Source organism: Tursiops truncatus, chromosome 7 (assembly GCF_011762595.2).
Source record: "Tursiops truncatus isolate mTurTru1 chromosome 7, mTurTru1.mat.Y, whole genome shotgun sequence".
Taxonomy (NCBI): Eukaryota; Metazoa; Chordata; class Mammalia; order Artiodactyla; family Delphinidae; genus Tursiops; species Tursiops truncatus.
The window spans coordinates 9,005,212-9,023,710 of NC_047040.1; the positions used below are offsets into that span (position 1 = coordinate 9,005,212).

Here is an 18,499-nt window from a genome sequence, read left to right on the forward strand (position 1 = left end):
TTCTCCCTTTGTGAATGCCAATTCCAAAAGCTAGTGAAATCCTCTTTATCTCATCGAGTTTCCCAAAGGTGAAAGTTTGGCAACAGCACTATTAAAGCACACCAGGGACCATCAATATACCACCCATCACCATCTGGCCAGACTGGGATCCGAATCCAGAACCCACCCTTACAGCCTGCTTGCTGGGATCGTTACCTTAAGTTGGGTTCCCTAGAAGCAGAGCCTGAGATAAAGTCTCTTAAGTAAGTGATTTATTGTGAGTTTCTTTGGGAGAAACGAGGGAGGGAAGCAGGATTACAGGAAAAGCTAAGCAAGGATGTGATCACAGCCACAGACTAGCTCCAGCCGGATCTCATGGGGAACACAGGAGCATGAATCATAACACAAGGTTGAGTCCACCTTGGCACTGGAGGCCGGCCCCCAGGCCAAGGAAGGGTAACCCTCTAGGTGAAGCTGGTTCCATTTGGCTGAAGGCAATGCTCTGGGGAGGGGCGGCGCGAGCAGCCAGCCTTCCATGCGGCTGGGGGATGACAAGTCTGCTCCAGAAGGGGTTTTCCAGGACACTAACAGCATCCACTATTCCAGTGAGCTGTCCTCGTTTGTCTCCCGAATAGTGAACACTTCCTTGAAATTCTTCTCAAATTCGGCCTCCAGTCTAAGTCCCATTTGGCCAAAGTCATTGAACTGGAAAAAAATAAAATAAAATGAACACAAAAATCATGATGCTCATTGTCAGTGTCATTGCCACCTTGTAACTGAGAATGATCAGGACTCTGGTCTTAGACACCCTAAGTTATATGAACCAGGTTATGCTAAAAAACTCACGCAGCGAGGAGCAACAAGATAGAAATGGGAACTCATAACCACACCTGGGGACTCGTACTTATTTGGTTGGGTTATTGATTTCAGTGAGAGTTAGAAAAGTAATCTATGCTCTTTGTAACAGTGCAAATAGTACAGATTGCTTTTAAGTTAGATCAATGACCTTCCTTTTTCACTGACACTTCTGTTCCCCTCTGGTGACTCCTGTTAAACTATATGATCCATTCACACGGAGTGGAATCTGGAGATTGGGATTTCGGAAGAGGTCAGATTGCGTGTTTTGGGGGAGAGATAAGAAGCACAGTGTGACTTTAAGATGCAAGTCTCTTCTCCCTGGGTTTGGAGCAGGCAGGACTCTGCTGTTCTCAACGGCAGCTGTAGGAGGGTCTGAGCTCTTCGAGGCCTGGGGTTCTGGTTGCAGGGACACCTTCTGATTCGCTGTTACTACGCCTTGCTGAGCTCCAGTCTTGAACGGAAAAGTCACTGACTTCCGGAACTCTTGCTTTGCAGGTTTCATAGGATGAGGGAAAGTAAAATTTCCCAGGCACCAGAAAATGAGGGCAGAGTGGCTCAATGGACAGAAAATGAAATGGAAGCGGGGAGAACCACTTACCTTGTAAGATGCCCTGTGGTTCTGAAAGATGAGGCGCATGTCCTGCACGAACCCCTCCACATAGGAGTAACCCTGCTCGTTCAGCTTCTTCTTGATCTTGTCCAACCACATGGGTTCCTTTAGGTTTTTAGAAGCCTCTTTAATCTAGTGAAAAACAAAAATCAATGGGAGAATTACTGGCAGAGTTCAATGTGTGCCTCCTGTGGATTCCCATCAAATCCAGTAGAAATACAAAAAGGTAACAGCAGCTCATGCTCTCACTCCCAGGGGATTCTGATCTCAAATCCCATGGGTACCTGTTTCAAGGTGGGGTAACATCATGGCAGCCTGTAATCACAGTTTGTTATTGTTACTTACATAATAGTAGTATGGAATCTTCGCAAAAAAGGTGCTCTCTGAATGACAATAGACCTTCAAGAGGAGGAACTCACATTTCTGCAAAAGAAGGTGGCTGTGAGTGAAAAGCAGCTTGGAGACAATGAGCCCATATACATGCCCAGGCAGAGGCATGACTCACACCAGTATCTGGAAGTTTCCCCAAACATGGATGGCTCTTGGAGACAGACATGCAATGGCTGCAAACAAGTTCTGGTGTGATTTCAGTGTGACTGAGTCATGGCTCACCCTTTGGTTGCCTTTCTCCTGACCCTGCGTATCTGACTTCTCACATGTGAGGGGAAGGGGGAAGAATTGGGGTTCCCACCCGACTCACCAACTGCTCCTCGGGCTGCATCTGCCTTGCCAGGACCTCAGATTCCCCGAGACATCGCTGGCTTCCTGAAAACTCCTTTGCCCTGCAGAAGGTGCAACTCCACAGGTCCCTAAGGGACCAGACATAAGTAAGTGAGGGCAAGGTCCCTGGAAACAGTCATCACTCCTATGTCTGATACTGTCCTCCTTTCAGGAATGTTGATGGACACAGCTGGAAGAGGAAAGGGGCACCTCCAGAGTCTCCAAGAACCCCACGTGGGGTCTGAGCCAATGACCCTCATCCCATCGAAGGAGCAACAAGGGGTCAGGGCATGGAGGTGGTGTCAGGATGAGTAGTGGGCTCTTCTTTCTCTGTCTGTTTCTGGGAGCACAAGGAATCCTACCCACCAGGCCTGAGTGTCCAAACTGGGTCTTAACCCCTGGGGGACCTCAGGCTTTCCTCAGCCCATTAAGAACGTGGCAAAATGAGGGAACCAGCCCATGTTTCCTGCCTTTTCTGAATAAGTGCAGAACACAAACGAGTGGCATTTCCACCCCCATGAACAGGAGTCCATGCTGGAAAACTTCTAGGAAAGGACAGTAGCAGTATGTGGGCAAAGGACCTGGCTACTGACTTAGAGGAGAGCAAAACGCATTAACCTGCCACTGCCAGCATCTTGAAACAGCTCTCTGGATCATACTGCTGGACCCTGTACTTATGGCCCTGCTGTTTCCCCATCTAGACATAGTAAGAACTCTGTAGGGAGAGTGTGTACGGCAGGAGGAAGGGTCCCTAATAAGAAGGGAGGGGCTGCATCTCACGAACCTCTCAGTTTCCACAGGTGGGATGTGACAGTCCTCATGAAAAGATCTCGAACAAGTATCACAGCAAAACAGCTTTCCTCCATCCCTGCACGTCTCACACACATCTGAGTTTCCCAGCTAGAAGGTAAAACAACATCTATATCCCTGGTGAGACCCCAGAAGGCCAGAACTAGGGGAATCTAGAACTCATTGCCTTTGTGTGAATCTGAATGGACACTTATATGCTTCTCCCTGAGATATTAAAGAACAGCATAGCGTGGCGATTTCAGAAGCAGAAATTGTGGTCCGCAATGAAATTCAGGAGGAAGGGCCTCTGTGTCAGACCAGAAAAGTCTTCCCTATAAGCCAGAGACTCGGGCTTCCCTGGTGGTGCAGTGGTTGAGGATCTGCCTGCCAGTGCAGGGGACATGGGTTCGAGCCCTGGTCTGGGAAGATCCCACATGCCGCGGAGCAACTAGGCCCGTGAGCCACAACTACTGAGCCTGCGCGTCTGGAGCCTGGGATCCGCAACAAGAGAGGCCGCAACAGTGAGAGGCCTGCGCACCGCGATGAAGAGTGGCCCCCGCTCCCCGCAACTAGAGAAAGCCCTCGCACAGAAATGAAGACTCAACACAGCCAAAAATAAATAAATTAATTAAGAAAAAAAAAAAAAACAGAGACTCTAACACTGAAAGGCTAGCAACAAAACAAGACAATTTTTTAGGAATCTGAATAACTTTATTACCTTGCAGATAAAATAAGTTCCTGAAATAAAGTGTTAAATGCATTTGTCTACACCACAATAACTAAACTGACTCCTTGAAGGGTGATATATTTAGAATTTAATAAGGTGGATTAAACTTAGTGTGGAAAGTAATACAAGATTATTTTAACAATTATTTTGAGTCTTGTTCTGGGCTTTTGCGTGAAACTACTCGTGTTGGGTGAATTGGGATTCTGGCCATTCCTTTTTCTTTTTTTTTTTTTTTTCGGTATGCGGGCCTCTCACTGTTGTGGCCTCTCCCGTTGCGGAGCACAGGCTCCGGACATGCAGGCTCTGCGGCCATGGCTCACGGGCCCAGCCACTCTGTGGCATGTGGGATCTTCCCGGACCGGGTCAAGAACCCATGTCCCCTGCACCGGCAGGTGGACTCTCAACCACTGCGCCACCAGGGAAGCCCCCATTTCTTTTGCTTTTGAAATGGTCATATATGAGGAAGTGCTAGCTCCAAGGACCATTTTGCCAAAAAGCTCCCATTCAATGTTCTGGGGATCCTCAAGGACACCCCCCAATTGGAGACTGAGACTGCTCTGACATGGAGTCACGGGGCCATGTTTTTTCTCATCAGTGTAGGAACTGACAGATTACCATCATCGTTCTCTAGAAAGTGATGACCCCTCTTCCAAGAAGAACAAGGAATAACAAATATAACCAATGTCTAAGAACCTCACATTTGTGTATTTTTTAGCAGATTTATCTAGCTCTTTGTTTCTTAGTCCAGCTGCACATTAGAACTTTCAGGGCAGAGTATATAAAATACTAATGCCCTGGTCCCTACGCCAGAAATTCTGAATCAATTTGTCTGGGTAGGGCAGATCCATTGGCGTTCTTCTTTAATTCATGGAATGGGTAATTTTGTGTATCAGAATCATCTGGGGAGTTTTAAACAATGCCAATGTCCAAGTCATAGCCTAGACTGATGAACAGAATTTCCTCTAGGGTGGGATCCAGGCAATACTATTTTCCAAAGGTCTTAGTTTCAGCCTAAGTTGAGACTTACCCTGAGCAAAGGGGATATTATAGGCCTGAACTGCTCTGCAATACCAGGTCCCAGGAAAGACTATTAACAGCAATGAGGGCACTCTTGCTGGAACAGGTGCCATCTCCTCCCCATGGACTCTTGGCCGTGGGCTGTGAGACCTGACCCTGTGTGTCTATATCCATCCCAAACAAGCCACACAAACACTGGACTCCAGCACTGTTTAGATGACTAAAGAATCCTTCATTTGTCCAAGGGTCAGAAAGAGTGTGGATAAGATCTAAATATTGTTGGGGGGATTGCTTTGGAGGTAAACTATAAGTAAAACTACTGGACTATCCCTCCTCTTTTGGACGTTGTGTATCAGTATTACTGCATACTAACCCATGTGAGTGCTTCCCCCTGGAGTTGTGCAAAGGTGACTCTGCTTAAAATGTCCATCTTGTTGCAATGAAGGGAATCAAAATATGATTCAACTTAGAGAGTGGAGTCATCCATAATTTTAGCAGACCTTAAAGCATCCAGCCGTATGGTACCAGTTTGAGTAAAAATGCCCTGTGATTTGCTATGTGGTGACCAGCTCAGCACCATGATGGCTCCCTCGAGATTGGATACGGGGCTTCCTGAAGAACCCACTAGCCCTGAGTGCATTTCTCTGCAGGACTCACAACGGGGTTCACACCTTAACTTGCCAGGTTGGCCTGGCCTGTTCCTTCTGATTGACACTTAAAACCATCTAGCTCTACCTGTACCTTGGAATAGATGTTTGGGATTTTCCTTTCCTTCCTTATTGCCTTCTTTAAATTGCTGTTTTCTCCTCAAATTTCCTCCTTATCCTTCATCTGCAGGCCAGCCGCACCCATTACTACTTCAAGCCCAGGCTCTAGAGACCCCGGTGGTCTCAAGCTCTGCCTCCCAGACTCACTTTCGGGGGAAAGGAGGAAATGGGAAGGTTTCCACTGAACAAATGGAAGGGTGCTTTCAGGCTGAGACACCCAACGCCAGAACCATGTACCTGATGTGGGTGACGCATCTGCTGTTCCCTGCTCATCACACATAGCAACATGCTGCACCTGAGTGTGAGTGTGCTTCAGGGAAATGCAGTGATGACTCAGAGAATGTGCCGAGGGAAAAGGCCCGCGTTATCCTGGGGTCACAGGCGGGCGTTAGTACTTACACAAAGGTCATCTAAAGTACTGTCATGAGACTTCGGTACTCTTTTCTGCATAAAAGAGAGAAAGATTAAAGGACAATATTGAATGTGATGTATGCATCCGTCACTTATTTAAACAGCAATCTGTTGAGGGATTCAAGACACGGTTTACCCATTACTTCATACCTGTTTTTATGGATACACATATCTACTTGGAAAATAAAAAGTACCAAAGTACCACTGTTTGGCCCAATGCAAGTTCTATTCCCTGGCTCTCAGATGCAAAGTGGGGTTTTGTGAAGCCATGCAGGGAGTCTGGCCCTGGTTCCCACAGATGGAGTGGGAGAAACTCTGCTGGTTTTCTTGCTTTGAGAGGCCCTTAGGCATTTTTCTCTATATTAGAAAATGTCATCCCAACTGGAGGAGCTGCAGGGAGAGTATCAGGCCGAGGACTCATCGTCAACAGCTCCAGTGACCACAGGGCCCAGAGGCCTGGCATCCATGCAAGTGTCCCAGAGAAGAATGTCACCACCTATCACAGGTCTCCCAGGGCACAGCCCCAAAGATAAAATGTGCCCAAGTTTCCCAGGGTTGCAACTCTTCTTCCAGAAGGTCACCCTCCTCTTCCCTCCCTCTGAATCCCAAAAAGTCAGCTAGCTGACTCTTCAGAGGTAACTGACTACCACCCACTAACTTTACATTGCCATTGCGTTCCAATATTCAGTCGAATGACCTGACCTCCTTCCCTCTGGGACACAGGCAGCCTCAGCTTTTATCTGCAGCCCAGGGCAGAGTGGTCATGGAAAAGTGTGATCCATGGGACAGTGATCTGAGAGGTGTCCATGTCACTGCCCACGTTTCTGTGTGGCCTGAAGTTCACCACCCATCCCCATTAGTTATTCTTCCATGTTAGACAATGAAGTTGAAACAATCCTTGAGGTCAGAGATATTGTTTCAATCTTCTAATGACCATTGGGCATTTAGTGTGCACTCAATCATTGTATGTTGGATAAGTGAATAAACGAGTATCATTTCACTTAGGAACAGATCACTTGCTATCTCCTAAGCAAATATTAGCCTACAATAAAAAGATTGTTCTAAAGGTGTGTATCAGATTATTTTACAACACAGCAGCTGTCATCAAAAGGTGTTAGAGACCTTTGTGAGGAGCCAGGAAGCTGTCATGTGGCGCTGAGAGTGACACTGAAGATTCCAGAAGCCAAGGGGCAAGAGACGTTCTGAGAGGCACAGAGGACCCATGGAGGTAGTAATGGGTCCTGAGATCCGCCACTTGGGGAGCTTCTGTTCTCGCTCACAGGGAGATGCAAAATATAGAGGTAACTGCAGGTTGTTGCTAAAAAGTGCTGCACCCACAAATAAGGGTAGAATCTGTTGGTAGGACATTGTCAGCTTGTGTGGGTAATCTAACTGAGTAACTCTTGGCACCTGGGGAATGGTACAGATGCCGGTCTTTAATATACTCACTAAGTAGTGCAAATAATATGATAGTTTCCCTTTAGGAAATCCAGTGGGTGAAATGTCCCAAGGACTTAGAGTTCAAACTGTCCAGAACATCAGATAATGTAAAGGCCTGGACCTCACATTCCCAGTGGAACATGAAGTCCCATTGGCCAGCTACGTCTGACCTGTCTTAGAAATCTGTGAATGTCTTGAATGGCCGTTTCTACATGAAGTGTATAAGAATGGCACCTCTCACCTCCTCCTTCTTCTCAAGTTCTCATTCATACCCAGCCCTGGAAAAACCATCACCATGTCCTGAATCTACACTGCACCATACATATTTGTTTGTTGCCTCCAGAGAAGAAGGAATCACTTTCATAGATAGAAGGGAGGTCTGCACAGCACCCCCTTGAGGAGCTGAAAGAGTGGCATCAGAGTAAACAATTTTCCGGGTCAGCCCCTCCTATACTTAGACTGTGAATAAACTTTTGCTCCATCAGATTTCATTAAAGTTAGGAAATAGTACCATGATTTTAAAAATCTGGGTTTGAGTTGAAGATGACCCTATCACCTTATTATGATATATTTTTATGTATTCCAGCATCATGTCTTCTTTTACAACTTTGACACCCTTACATCTGCATCTATAGCTAAAGCGCATCCATGAGGTCTAGTTTGGTGGTTCCTTATCACCTCCATTGCAAATGGTTTACCATTCAAAGAAGATCTTGCCATATATACAACATAGTGTTCAAAGTAGCAACATTGAAGGTGCATACCGAAAGTTTTTAAAAGGTGGGAGTGGGGTGTTGGAGGAAGTTTAATAATAATTACCCAGTTGAGAAACCACAGAATAATACACAGTGCATGAAAAATCAGTTATGTAATGAGAACTTGTAGAAAGTTATGCAATAATCACCTTTCTCATCCTGCCATATTTCCTTGGAGGGTTATGGAGAAATCTTTTCTGAAAGATAAAAGGATCTAAGTATATGGTTGGCCTGTGAGTCTCGCATTTCGAACCTCCTCCCAAATATTTCTCCTGGGATGTCCCACTGTCAGCCCAAAGCCAAGGTGTCTAAATGAGAAATCATCTCGCTCTCCTCACTTGTACTTCTTCTAGAATATGATCAGTGGTAGCTTAAAAATCATCTTTAGAACTTTTTTTCCTCCTGTGCTTTTTTCCTAACTTTAAGAGGTTTTCCTTCATAATCTCTTTGACACCTCTCACCTCCTCTCCATTTCCACCAGTGTCACTCAAGCTTGAGTCCCTCTACCAGGGCTAGTCAATCAACACACACTTATCCCATGCCTATTTGGTGCCAGACATTCTGGCCAATCTTGGGCACACAAAGATGGACAAACCCAAGAGGGGTCTAGAGAGAAAAAGGGGATGCATGGAAGGATGAGAATAAAACCGTATAAGAAAGGCCTTAGTAATGGGCTCAAGAAGCCTAGGGAAGGGATGGTCAGGGTCAGGTCAGGCAGGGAATAGTCAGGGGAAAATGGCATTGGAGCTGAGCATTGCATGTTGAGTGTAGGTTTCTTCGGCTGAAAGACACTGAAGTCATTTCAAGGCCCCATGGCCACCTAAAACACTATTTTAAATATGTCATTTCACACCTCAGAAGACTTCACTGATTTTGCAGTATCTATATTGTGAGTTTAAACATATTAGCCTGGCATTAAATCCCTCCACAAACAGCTCCAGTTGATGGGTTATGCCTTATCACATACAATATGTCTACCTCAACCATGGTTCTGGTTTTCGTGCCATTCTTTGTCTGGAGTAACTTCTTCCTACTTGGTTGATTGTAAACTGTCTTCTTCTTTCAGTGCATAAAGCTGTCTGCATGCACTTGGGTCAGAATGACCTTTCCTTCCTCCAAGCTCCTGCATCCATCCTGACGGAGCCCCTTTTACAACAGTGATGCGCTGCATTGTACTGAGGTTAGGAATGTGGAACACCTCTCCCCAGGTGAGAGGATAAACTCAGAGGCATCTGGGCTTTAGCTATAACTCATCTGGGCTTTAGCCATAACAAATATTTGGTGAGCAAATAGTGACCTTATTCTTGGGGCACAGCAAGGAAAGTCACGTCTCCCATCCCTGTCACTGGAATACCTCGATCAGCCAACGTAGGGGCCTCCCACCGCAGCGAACACTTATCTTCCAGTTCTTGGATCTTTCGTGGCCTCCTCTGATTTCAAATTCCCTGGGGGTGAACCAGTCTCCATCCTCACTCTGTATACACTTCACCCAAACTCCTGTAAGACCAGGGTAAGTTAATCTTTAGCCCTCTTTGTTTTCAGATGGTGGGCTCCCAACACACTGGATCTGGACCTACCCAATTTGGTCTCAAGATCTAAAACAGGAGAGTCTAGCCTCCCCTTTCAGGCTTCAGAATCCCCAAACCTAGCCTTTAAGTCCCCTCAAAGGATATTTACTGCTTTGTGGCAACATTTCTTTAACCAATGTGCAACAACAACAACAAAATGATAATTACCATCAAAATCAACCTTTTAAAAGTATGTCAAAATCACCTATGAAGGAAAAGGAAGTGATTTTGAAGAGTGAGACCATTTCAATTTGCTAGGGTTAGAGAACAAGTCAGAATCTCCTATGGACTTTGGGGAACCTCGGGTTGGGACTAAGATCTCCAATGGGGGCTCTGCGGCTCAGAATGGCACCACAGCAGCATCTGTGCCCTTTATTACACTTTTCATCCAGTTTAATGGCATTATTGAGCAGAGATTTTCCCATCCCTGAAATCATGGATAGCTGATATTAAAAATAATTGTGAAATGTTATCCAGTGGAAAATTTAAGTTATGTATAAAAGATAATCATATGCTTAACATCACTAGTCATTAGAGAAATGCAAGTCAAACCCACAATGAGATACCATTTCACACCCACTAACATGGCCATCATAGAAAAGTCAGACAATAACAAGTGTTGGCAAGGAAGTAGAGAAATGGGAGCCCCCATACACTGTTGGTGGGAATATAAAACAGTACAGCCACTGTGGAAAACATTTTGGTGTTTCCTCAGTAGGTTAAACATGGAATCATCATATGAACCAGCAATTCCACTCCTAGGTATATACCCAAAAGAATTAAAAACATCTGTTCACACAAAAACTTGTACATGAATGTTCAAAACAGCATTATTCATAATAGTGAAAGAGTGGAAACAATCCAAACTGATGAAAAGATAAACAAAATATGGTATATACATACCATGGAATATTATATTATTGGGCAATAAGAAGGAATGAAGTACTAATACATACTATTATATGGATGAATCTTGAAAACATAATCTTAAGTGAGACAGCCAGTCCCAAGAGGGCACATATTATATGATTCCATTTAAATGAAATACCTAGAATAGGCCAATTTATGGAGCAGAAAATAGATTAGTGGAGAGAAAATAGCCCAGTTTAGGGCTGGGTGGTGGAGTGGGGTTAGGTGGGAATGGGCATTGATTGCTAATAGACATGGAGTTTCCTTTAGTGAAAAAATATTCTGACAAAAATATTCTAAAATTAGATTGTGGTGATGGCTGTACCATCTTGTGAATATACAAATAAAACTCAACATTGACTGGTACACTCTCAGTGGTGAATTGTATCTCGGTTAAGCTGTTTAAATACTTTACCTCAATTATGTACATTAATTCCTCGCAGCTACACCATGAAGCAGGTTTTTAATGATTTCTTTTTTAGATAAAGAATTCAGGGTCAGAAAGGTCCCATTCTCTACTCGGCTGAATCAGTCCCTCTCGGCATAGCTGAGGCTGGGACTCAGGTTGTCTGATTCTGAATTCTGTTCTATCCTTACTACATCAAGCACCTGCCCTGGTGAAAATCGTCCAGAGGGAGAGAGGATATGAAGTTGGAGGCTGAGGGCCTCTTCCTTTATTTCTGCTTTATTTCTGCTTTGGCCTCCCCATGGACACTTTCACGTGGGAGTAAGCACCTAAAATGTATGATTTCTTAAAGTGTGAAAATAGCAGCTTAGGGATCCCTTCCTCCTCTCAAGCCAAACCATTGTCCCAATTCCTTCAACTATGTGTAATTCACATGGATAATTCCATTACTTCTCGTGATCCCTTCAGATAGGAATTGCAAATAGACCGTAAAACCCACCTTCTTTCAATTTCTTCTTATGTAACATCCCCTTCACCTTACCACAGCTCACAGGAAGTATACGAGAGTGAAAATCCACTTTTTGATATCTGCGTTTTCTTCGCCCTGAAAGAGAAGATTCCTTCATTGTCTCATTTTCAATTGCGCACGTACTGCTTCTCCCATGCTGAGTTTGTTCCTATAAAGGTATGGAGGAACTTGGAAAGCTTTATTCCATAAATCTCTAGAGTCAAAGTCTTTCTTCCAAGTGGCATTTTTGATACATAACTACAGAATGTCTACCTCTACCTCATCCCTCAAATCTCACACAAAACAGAATGTGTTAACAGAGAAATGGGGCTTCAGTAAAACTGTCTTAGCTCCCAGTCCAGTCAGCCCCACTGATTCTTACGTGACAATGAAACATACAGCTGCATCATGTTCTGAAGGGAACCTCCAGTTATACTATCTCACTGCAGTTAGGTAGCTGGAACAAAGTGAGAGACTGTACTTGCATCTCTCTATTTGAGCGCTGGTTAGTGAGCAGAGAGAGAGAGTAATGATGGGGGAACCTAATGGAGGTGACGTCTGTCTTCTCTTTGTGTTCTCTGCTTTGCTTCACTTCTCCCTCACATTGGCTTTCTCCTTAGCTGAAAGAGGAGTTCAGGAAGCTCTAGGATAATCTGCAAGTTGCATGGTGGGGAGGGCTGCTAGAGACCTGATTCCACAGCAGCAGGGGTGAAAGGTCTTCAAACTAGCTCAAGGAGGATGTGTAACTGATGCTGACCCTCCAGCCAACGTTTTAGAGCTATGATGGGAAGAGGGGGAGCTGTCCATGGTCCAGTTTTGAGGTAGTAGGCTAGTAGAACTGGGATGAACTGAGAAGGATGGTGTGGGCCTAATTCACTCTCTTGCTTTACAGATGAAGAAATTGAAGCAAAAGCTGTCAAGTGACAGGTCCAAGCCCACACAGTCAGAAGAAGAGAATGACAGACTTCTGACTACCACTCCAGGCCACCCATGGTGTGCAATCTCTGACTCTCTGTGCAGCAGGGAAAGGGTCTGCTAAATAATATGTGGGTTGTATATGTGCCCTTTATATGAAAGCAGACTATTTCCAGACTATTTCAGTTCAGTGAAGACAGCATCACTGTGGTAGCCCCTGGAGCCATTGGATCTGGTTTAGATCTGTCACCAAGTTATGTTTGTGGAATTATCTTCTTTTTCTTTCATACACATTTGGAAAATGGACCAAATCATAGACGTTTTCCAACAGTTAGTAAAGCTACATAAAGCAATTAGGGAAATGGATTCATCAGTAAAAACACAGAGTAAAGCACAGGAAATTAGCTGCATAATTATTGAGAGTGTATTCCCCTTTTCTTCTTTACCTCTTGACTTAACTTTTTTCTGTGGGGCTCTGTCACTATGAGTTAAGTGGAGTCTCCCTCTGCCTCTCCTTCTCCCTAAGAAAATAGAAAAATAGAATCACAGTCACAGACATGCAGTTGCACTGTGTATATTAGTGCTTTACAGAATTTCCATTGAAATGTAACTTCCCATAAGCCTGTCTAACGCACAAAGAAAAATATATAATGCCTAGTCCTTAAGCACGAAGAATTAGATGGCAAATCTTAGACTCATCTTATATTTTACTTTTCATTGTCCCACATTAGTAAAACAAACAAATAATAGAAATCAGCATTTTATTTATGTCTCAAGCAGCCATGTGTTGAGTGCTTAATAGATGGCAATTGTACATCTACTAATGTACAATTAAAGGAAGTGAGTTAAGGGAAACCCTATGGTGGGCTTCACAGGTGAGACACATGTCCTGCACATCACCTAGAATGAAGTTATTTGTACATTTGTGTTGACAGTTTTAGTAATGTGACCAAGAGTTTTGTCCACCTGGGTTTAGACAAAGATATTAGAATCGAAGAAACTAACAAGAAGTCTAATCAAGAGAATGGGTAGGACTGAGTCCTCCAAAACCTTGATTTCAAATAGTAATTAAGGACTGACTCAGTAGACGTTGCAGCAGAGGCTGTTCTGCCATTTACAAGTTAATTGACGGTGGATATGCATCTCAGTATGTTTGCTATCATTCACATGTGTTTCATATTCTAAGGTAGGAAGATAAATTCATTTCCTGTTTTCTGTGTTCAATGCCTACCATCAAATGGCCACCATCTGATGGTGCTGAGTGGGGTAATACAGACCCCAGGAAGAAATATTTTCCAGACTACTCCTTCCTAACTGCTGCAAACTCCAAGCAGATTATGAGCATATATCAGACCAGCAAAGTAAAAAGGCTCTTTCCTTCAGTCAAACCCAAAATGGACGCATTGGTTGGAAAAATAATCCCATCTTCTGGTCTTTAGACTAAGCAGTTACTGAGAGGGTTTTCATTTCCTCAAGATCAAAATGGCCTCATGGGACAAATGTTGATGACTAGACCTTATCAGAAGATCAAACAAGTCACAACTTTGCAAGTTGTCACCCTGTTGTTATTTAACAAGATAATAGACTCTCAGACAAGAGGCCTACAGAGATTTCTAAACTTAAGAAATCTTAAGTTTAAGAAATCTTAAAACTTAAAGAAATGTCTAAACGTAAGAAAGTAGAAGACTTGGATAGTATAGCCGTGGGCTAAGGAGAACCACTAACAAGACAGAATTGCAGTTCTTAAAGAGGCAGGTTAATCTTTTGACTCCCTCTCACTTTCTCCCTCTGTAAGGTGGGTTCACTAGGCAATAGCAGGTCACCCAGCCAGGTATGGCTTTCTGAGGCTCTCCGCACCTCCTCTCTCACCCAAGATGCCAAAGTGGTGGAATACTCTAGAAGACCAGGATATTTCTGGTTCTGTTTCTCATTCCTCTCTCCTCTTCTAAAGGTCCATGCTCACAGCCCAGTGAGAAGAGATCCAGACATCTCTTCCTTGCCTCTCCCATATTCCAGTTTGGCTTGGCACTAAAGCTCTGATTACAACCTTGGACAGGCCAGCAAATGCAGAGTTCTTTCTTGCTCTCTGTCTCTATCTGTTGCTTCTGGTTATATCTTTCCTGGGTGGTAGGTATGTTGGATTTACCTTTCATCAAATCTGTTAGGCCTAATATTTGTAGGGAGAAAAAGGAAATACATTGAAGTCCATTCTAGTCTTTGGAGCTTCTAGTAAAAGGAGGTTTGGTGCTTAAAATCCACTAATTCATAATATAGCGCTATTGTATTTTACTTTCAAAACAGATTGGCTGAGCAAGGCAGGATTTAACTATTTCTGTGTCCCCAGGCTCTAGTGCCCATTTAATAACACTGAAACCCCATAACAAACCCTAATAAATACTATGGCAGTCAGATTACAATGTAAGGTTATTTTAAAAAAAATTGTTATGTTTGGTATTAACCACTAGAAGTAAATATGACAATTTTAAATTTAATACTGTTTTCTCAAAATCTTAGTAGAACTAAGTCCCAGCCGTTGAGAACAATTCACTAAGTGCCAAAAAGGGTGACCAACTGCCCCAGTCTGTTCAGGACTAAGGGGTATCCAGGATGCAGGACTTTCAGTGGCAGAACTTGGAAAGTCCTGGGCAAACCGGGTCGAGTTGGTCACCTTACTTCACAGCCTATGTCCAAAGGCAGTGCACCGAACCACCTATGCGACCGTCCAAAGTATTAGTGGAACAGGTCATGGCGGCCCTAGCTCTTCACTCATATCCAGGCTACATTTCTTTCCAAAAAAGTCAAGTTGGTGCCTCTTCCCTCACTGCGGAGTTAATGAAAGCATCTCGTGGAGGAAAGAGCTAGTGTTTGTGCACTTTCCTTATCCAGTGTCATCTCACAGCTGTCCCTGTCAAGTAAGACACTTCCACACTCTTATCTCTCCTCTCTCATCCACTTCCCCAATCCTGAATGGGCTCAAGCCAGCGGCTCTTGAGTGGGAGTAGAGACAAGAGAGAATGAGAGAAGACCCCGATTATGCCACCTCTCCACTGCAGGTGTTCCAGACCAAGCTTGCTCAGGCGGAAGGCAGGGAGGTGCTTTGAATTGGAGAAAATACTTAAGTTTTAATACCAGGCCTGAAAGGACCCCAATAACTGGAAAAAGACTCTTGTTCCTGTGAAAAGGGAACAGAAAAATGCTATGACCTGCCCAAGATAGGAAAAACTCACCTAGAAGGTAGATTTGAAAGGGGAATGAGAGAATGAACTTACTTTCTGTTTACAATTTATAAAAACTAGCCATTTTAATAAACCAATAATATAAGGTAAAGGAATTTTCATGAAAAACAGATAAAACTCAGAGGAAAAAAAAATTAGGTCCTGGGCAGTTAAGAGCTATGATATAAATGCAAACAATTTACAATCCTGGCTCCAAATGGGTTGCTTTCTAAAGATTTCATGGCTCTCAACTTGACTGGTAAGCTTGACTAGTAAAAAATTAACGAAGATCTGTGTTCCTCAAAACTTTAGCAAAATTTCTATTGACCCCCAGGGCAAAATAGAAGTGGCACAAACAATCTTACTCCTGATTTTGGCAGGGTCCTGCAGATGCCTTTTCACCTTCTTTCCACTCGAGGCCAGTTGGCCAGCAGCGTTGCTGTTGTCTAGGGGTAGGCAGGGGAAAAGATAGAGTTATGCAAACAGCAGCTGACATGTGAAACGAAAAGCAAGCGAGGAATTTTATGAGAGAGTATAATATAGTGGAAATAAAACATCAACTACGAGCCAGAAACCCAGGAAAATCCACTTAAACCTCTGTCCCTGTCTCTTCCTCCATAACATAGACCTACCATTGTTGTTCTATATTATCACAGAACATCAAGTGTTAAAGTTTTTTGAAAGTGCTTTATAAGCTGTGTATTACAAAGTACAATACCATAATTTATGGCTGTCTAATTGTAAAAATACATAAGAAATGTATCAATCTACCTCTGAACATGTGTTGAAAAGAGTTCAATTCAGAAGTATCAAAAAAAAAAAAAAAAAAGCAAGTGAGGGAATATGGGTTTGAATTCTGAACCCCCCCCCCGCACTATACACCTAGACAAGAAAGTTATGGCAAGGGATCTCAAGCAGGTGTCCAGAGCATTCTCTACTTACGAGGGACCACTTTTAAAGTACATACAAAATTTCATTATACTTTGGAAAAAAGTAGTTTAGAATTTATGTATGGACACACAGACCTAAATGAAAATGTCATAATGATTAAATACAAATATTTAGTGTTTTGAAAATAAGCATTCTTAAAATGGATGCAACCACTTTTTTCTCTCTTCCTGAACAATATTATACACATTCACTAATAGCGCAGCCATGTAAATTGGCAAGAATGTAAGATATATAGATTAGTGAAAATTAATAAATTTTAATTGGACTCTAAAATCTTGTATAGATCTAGTGATTCAAAATCGGAAATCATGTGGAAAATGAAGTCTAGCCCTCATTGTCTAGAGAAAAGTTGTTCCTTAAACCACTACTAAAATGAACAAGATTTCAGGGGTCTGATTAGAAGTAATATATACATGTTATTGGAAACTCAGAAAATAAAAATTGCATGAAACATCACCATCTGGAGATAGCCACAATTAACTTGTCAGACTTTTCTTTTGCATATTTTACTGTTTAAATGACACTTTTCCATTACAATAGTTGAACATGTTTAATATTTTGAGTATATACACATACCTTTAAAAAACACAAATAAAAATGTAAACATCACCTATATTCCAATGACCAAATTCAACTACTGCATATATTTTTATGGATGTACTGACATTGATTTTCCTATATATCTATGTCTCCCTCTATATACAGATTGATAAATATGTATAAATAAGGATTTATAGAGATATAAAAACAAATAATGCTTATATATATATTTTCTTTAACACACACATACATGCACACACATACACATACAGTCTGCTTTATTCATTTAGCCTTTAGAACATCTCTCCAAATCAATGTTTCCTGACCTAGGAAAGAAGCCACATATCGAGGATGGCAGTGTCTTGGTAGCATTTAGCTCTGGACTATTACACACGTGAGATATAAACCATTTTGTTGAAGCCACTGTATTTTTGGGCTTCTTTATTAAAGTGTCTTGGCCTATATCCTGACTGACATAGTAGCTAGGAAACTATTATTGTCCTCAAGAGACTGCAGGCTGCAAGAAGACAATAAGCAGTGCCTTATAAACTGAACAGGTGTGACTACTTCACTTTGCTGCTTACCTTTTTGAGGTATTTTTCTCTGATGTTTCATTTTTACTCTTGACCAGGAATGCCCTTTCTTTTTTTCTTAAAAAAAACATAATAAAGTTAATTACTTAGAGCTGTAAATATAATTCTCAAAGCCTTATATATCAGTAGTTTTCAAGTATTTTTTTCAGACCTTAGTTCACAAGAATGGGGCCAATTTCTTAACTACCAGTGTAGCAGTGTGAGGTTGATTTTGAGCTATATTTTACCCTGCGTAGATTTGGAGACTATAGGAGATGACTTTCTCTTGAACAAATATCAATTTGTTCCCTTTTCAAGTGTTTTTATGTAAATTCAAATGTTCTGAATTTGGGAGGCATTCTCAACTTTAATATGGAGAACTGCCATTAAATAATCTCTGTATTCTTGCAGTTGTAACACAAATCTTCTCACTTATGTTTAATATAGTGCCTGAAATTCCCAGAGGACTTAAGGAAACAGAGTGGATTTTGTGTTGTGTTTTGCTTTCTTATGTGTGATATGAAAATGTGTGAATGTGCGAAGACCACTGGTGCTGGGCAAGTAGCTCAGTGCTGACTTACAAGGCAGGAAGGGCCAAAAAGCCTTGCTCTTCAAATGGAAATGCTATATTCAAGAATGCTGGATCTACCATATGATCCAGCAACCCCACTCCTGGGCATATACTCGGAAAAGATGAAGACTCTAATTCAAAAAGATACATGCACCCCTGGGTTCATAGCAGCACTGTTTACAGTAGTCAAGACATGAAAGCAACCTAAGTGTGCATCAGGAGATGAGTAGATAAAGATGTGGTATATCTATACAATGGAATATTACTCATA

General features: G+C 42.6%; 1 protein-coding gene across 14 annotated transcripts in view; it reads right to left on the bottom strand.

Moving 5' to 3' along the window:
- Nucleotides 1–236: 236 nt before the first annotated feature.
- Nucleotides 237–18,499, bottom strand: part of LOC101338830 (nuclear body protein SP140-like protein) — an 84,677-nt gene continuing 66,414 nt past the window's right edge. For 13 of the 14 annotated variants that reach the window (XM_033859573.2, XM_033859572.2, XM_073807166.1 and 10 more), the window contains 12 exons: nucleotides 17,670–17,735; nucleotides 15,960–16,040; nucleotides 12,826–12,900; nucleotides 11,456–11,560; nucleotides 9,428–9,570; nucleotides 8,223–8,270; nucleotides 5,867–5,911; nucleotides 2,952–3,067; nucleotides 2,148–2,256; nucleotides 1,793–1,870; nucleotides 1,436–1,579; nucleotides 237–684 (listed from right to left, as the gene is read on the bottom strand). In XM_033859573.2, coding sequence (XP_033715464.1) covers nucleotides 577–684; nucleotides 1,436–1,579; nucleotides 1,793–1,870; nucleotides 2,148–2,256; nucleotides 2,952–3,067; nucleotides 5,867–5,911; nucleotides 8,223–8,270; nucleotides 9,428–9,570; nucleotides 11,456–11,560; nucleotides 12,826–12,900; nucleotides 15,960–16,040; nucleotides 17,670–17,735 — 1,118 coding nt within the window. In that variant the 3' untranslated portion in view covers nucleotides 237–576. The remainder of the gene's footprint in view (nucleotides 685–1,435; nucleotides 1,580–1,792; nucleotides 1,871–2,147; nucleotides 2,257–2,951; nucleotides 3,068–5,866; nucleotides 5,912–8,222; nucleotides 8,271–9,427; nucleotides 9,571–11,455; nucleotides 11,561–12,825; nucleotides 12,901–15,959; nucleotides 16,041–17,669; nucleotides 17,736–18,499) is intronic. The other variant, XM_019923479.3, reaches the window with a different exon arrangement.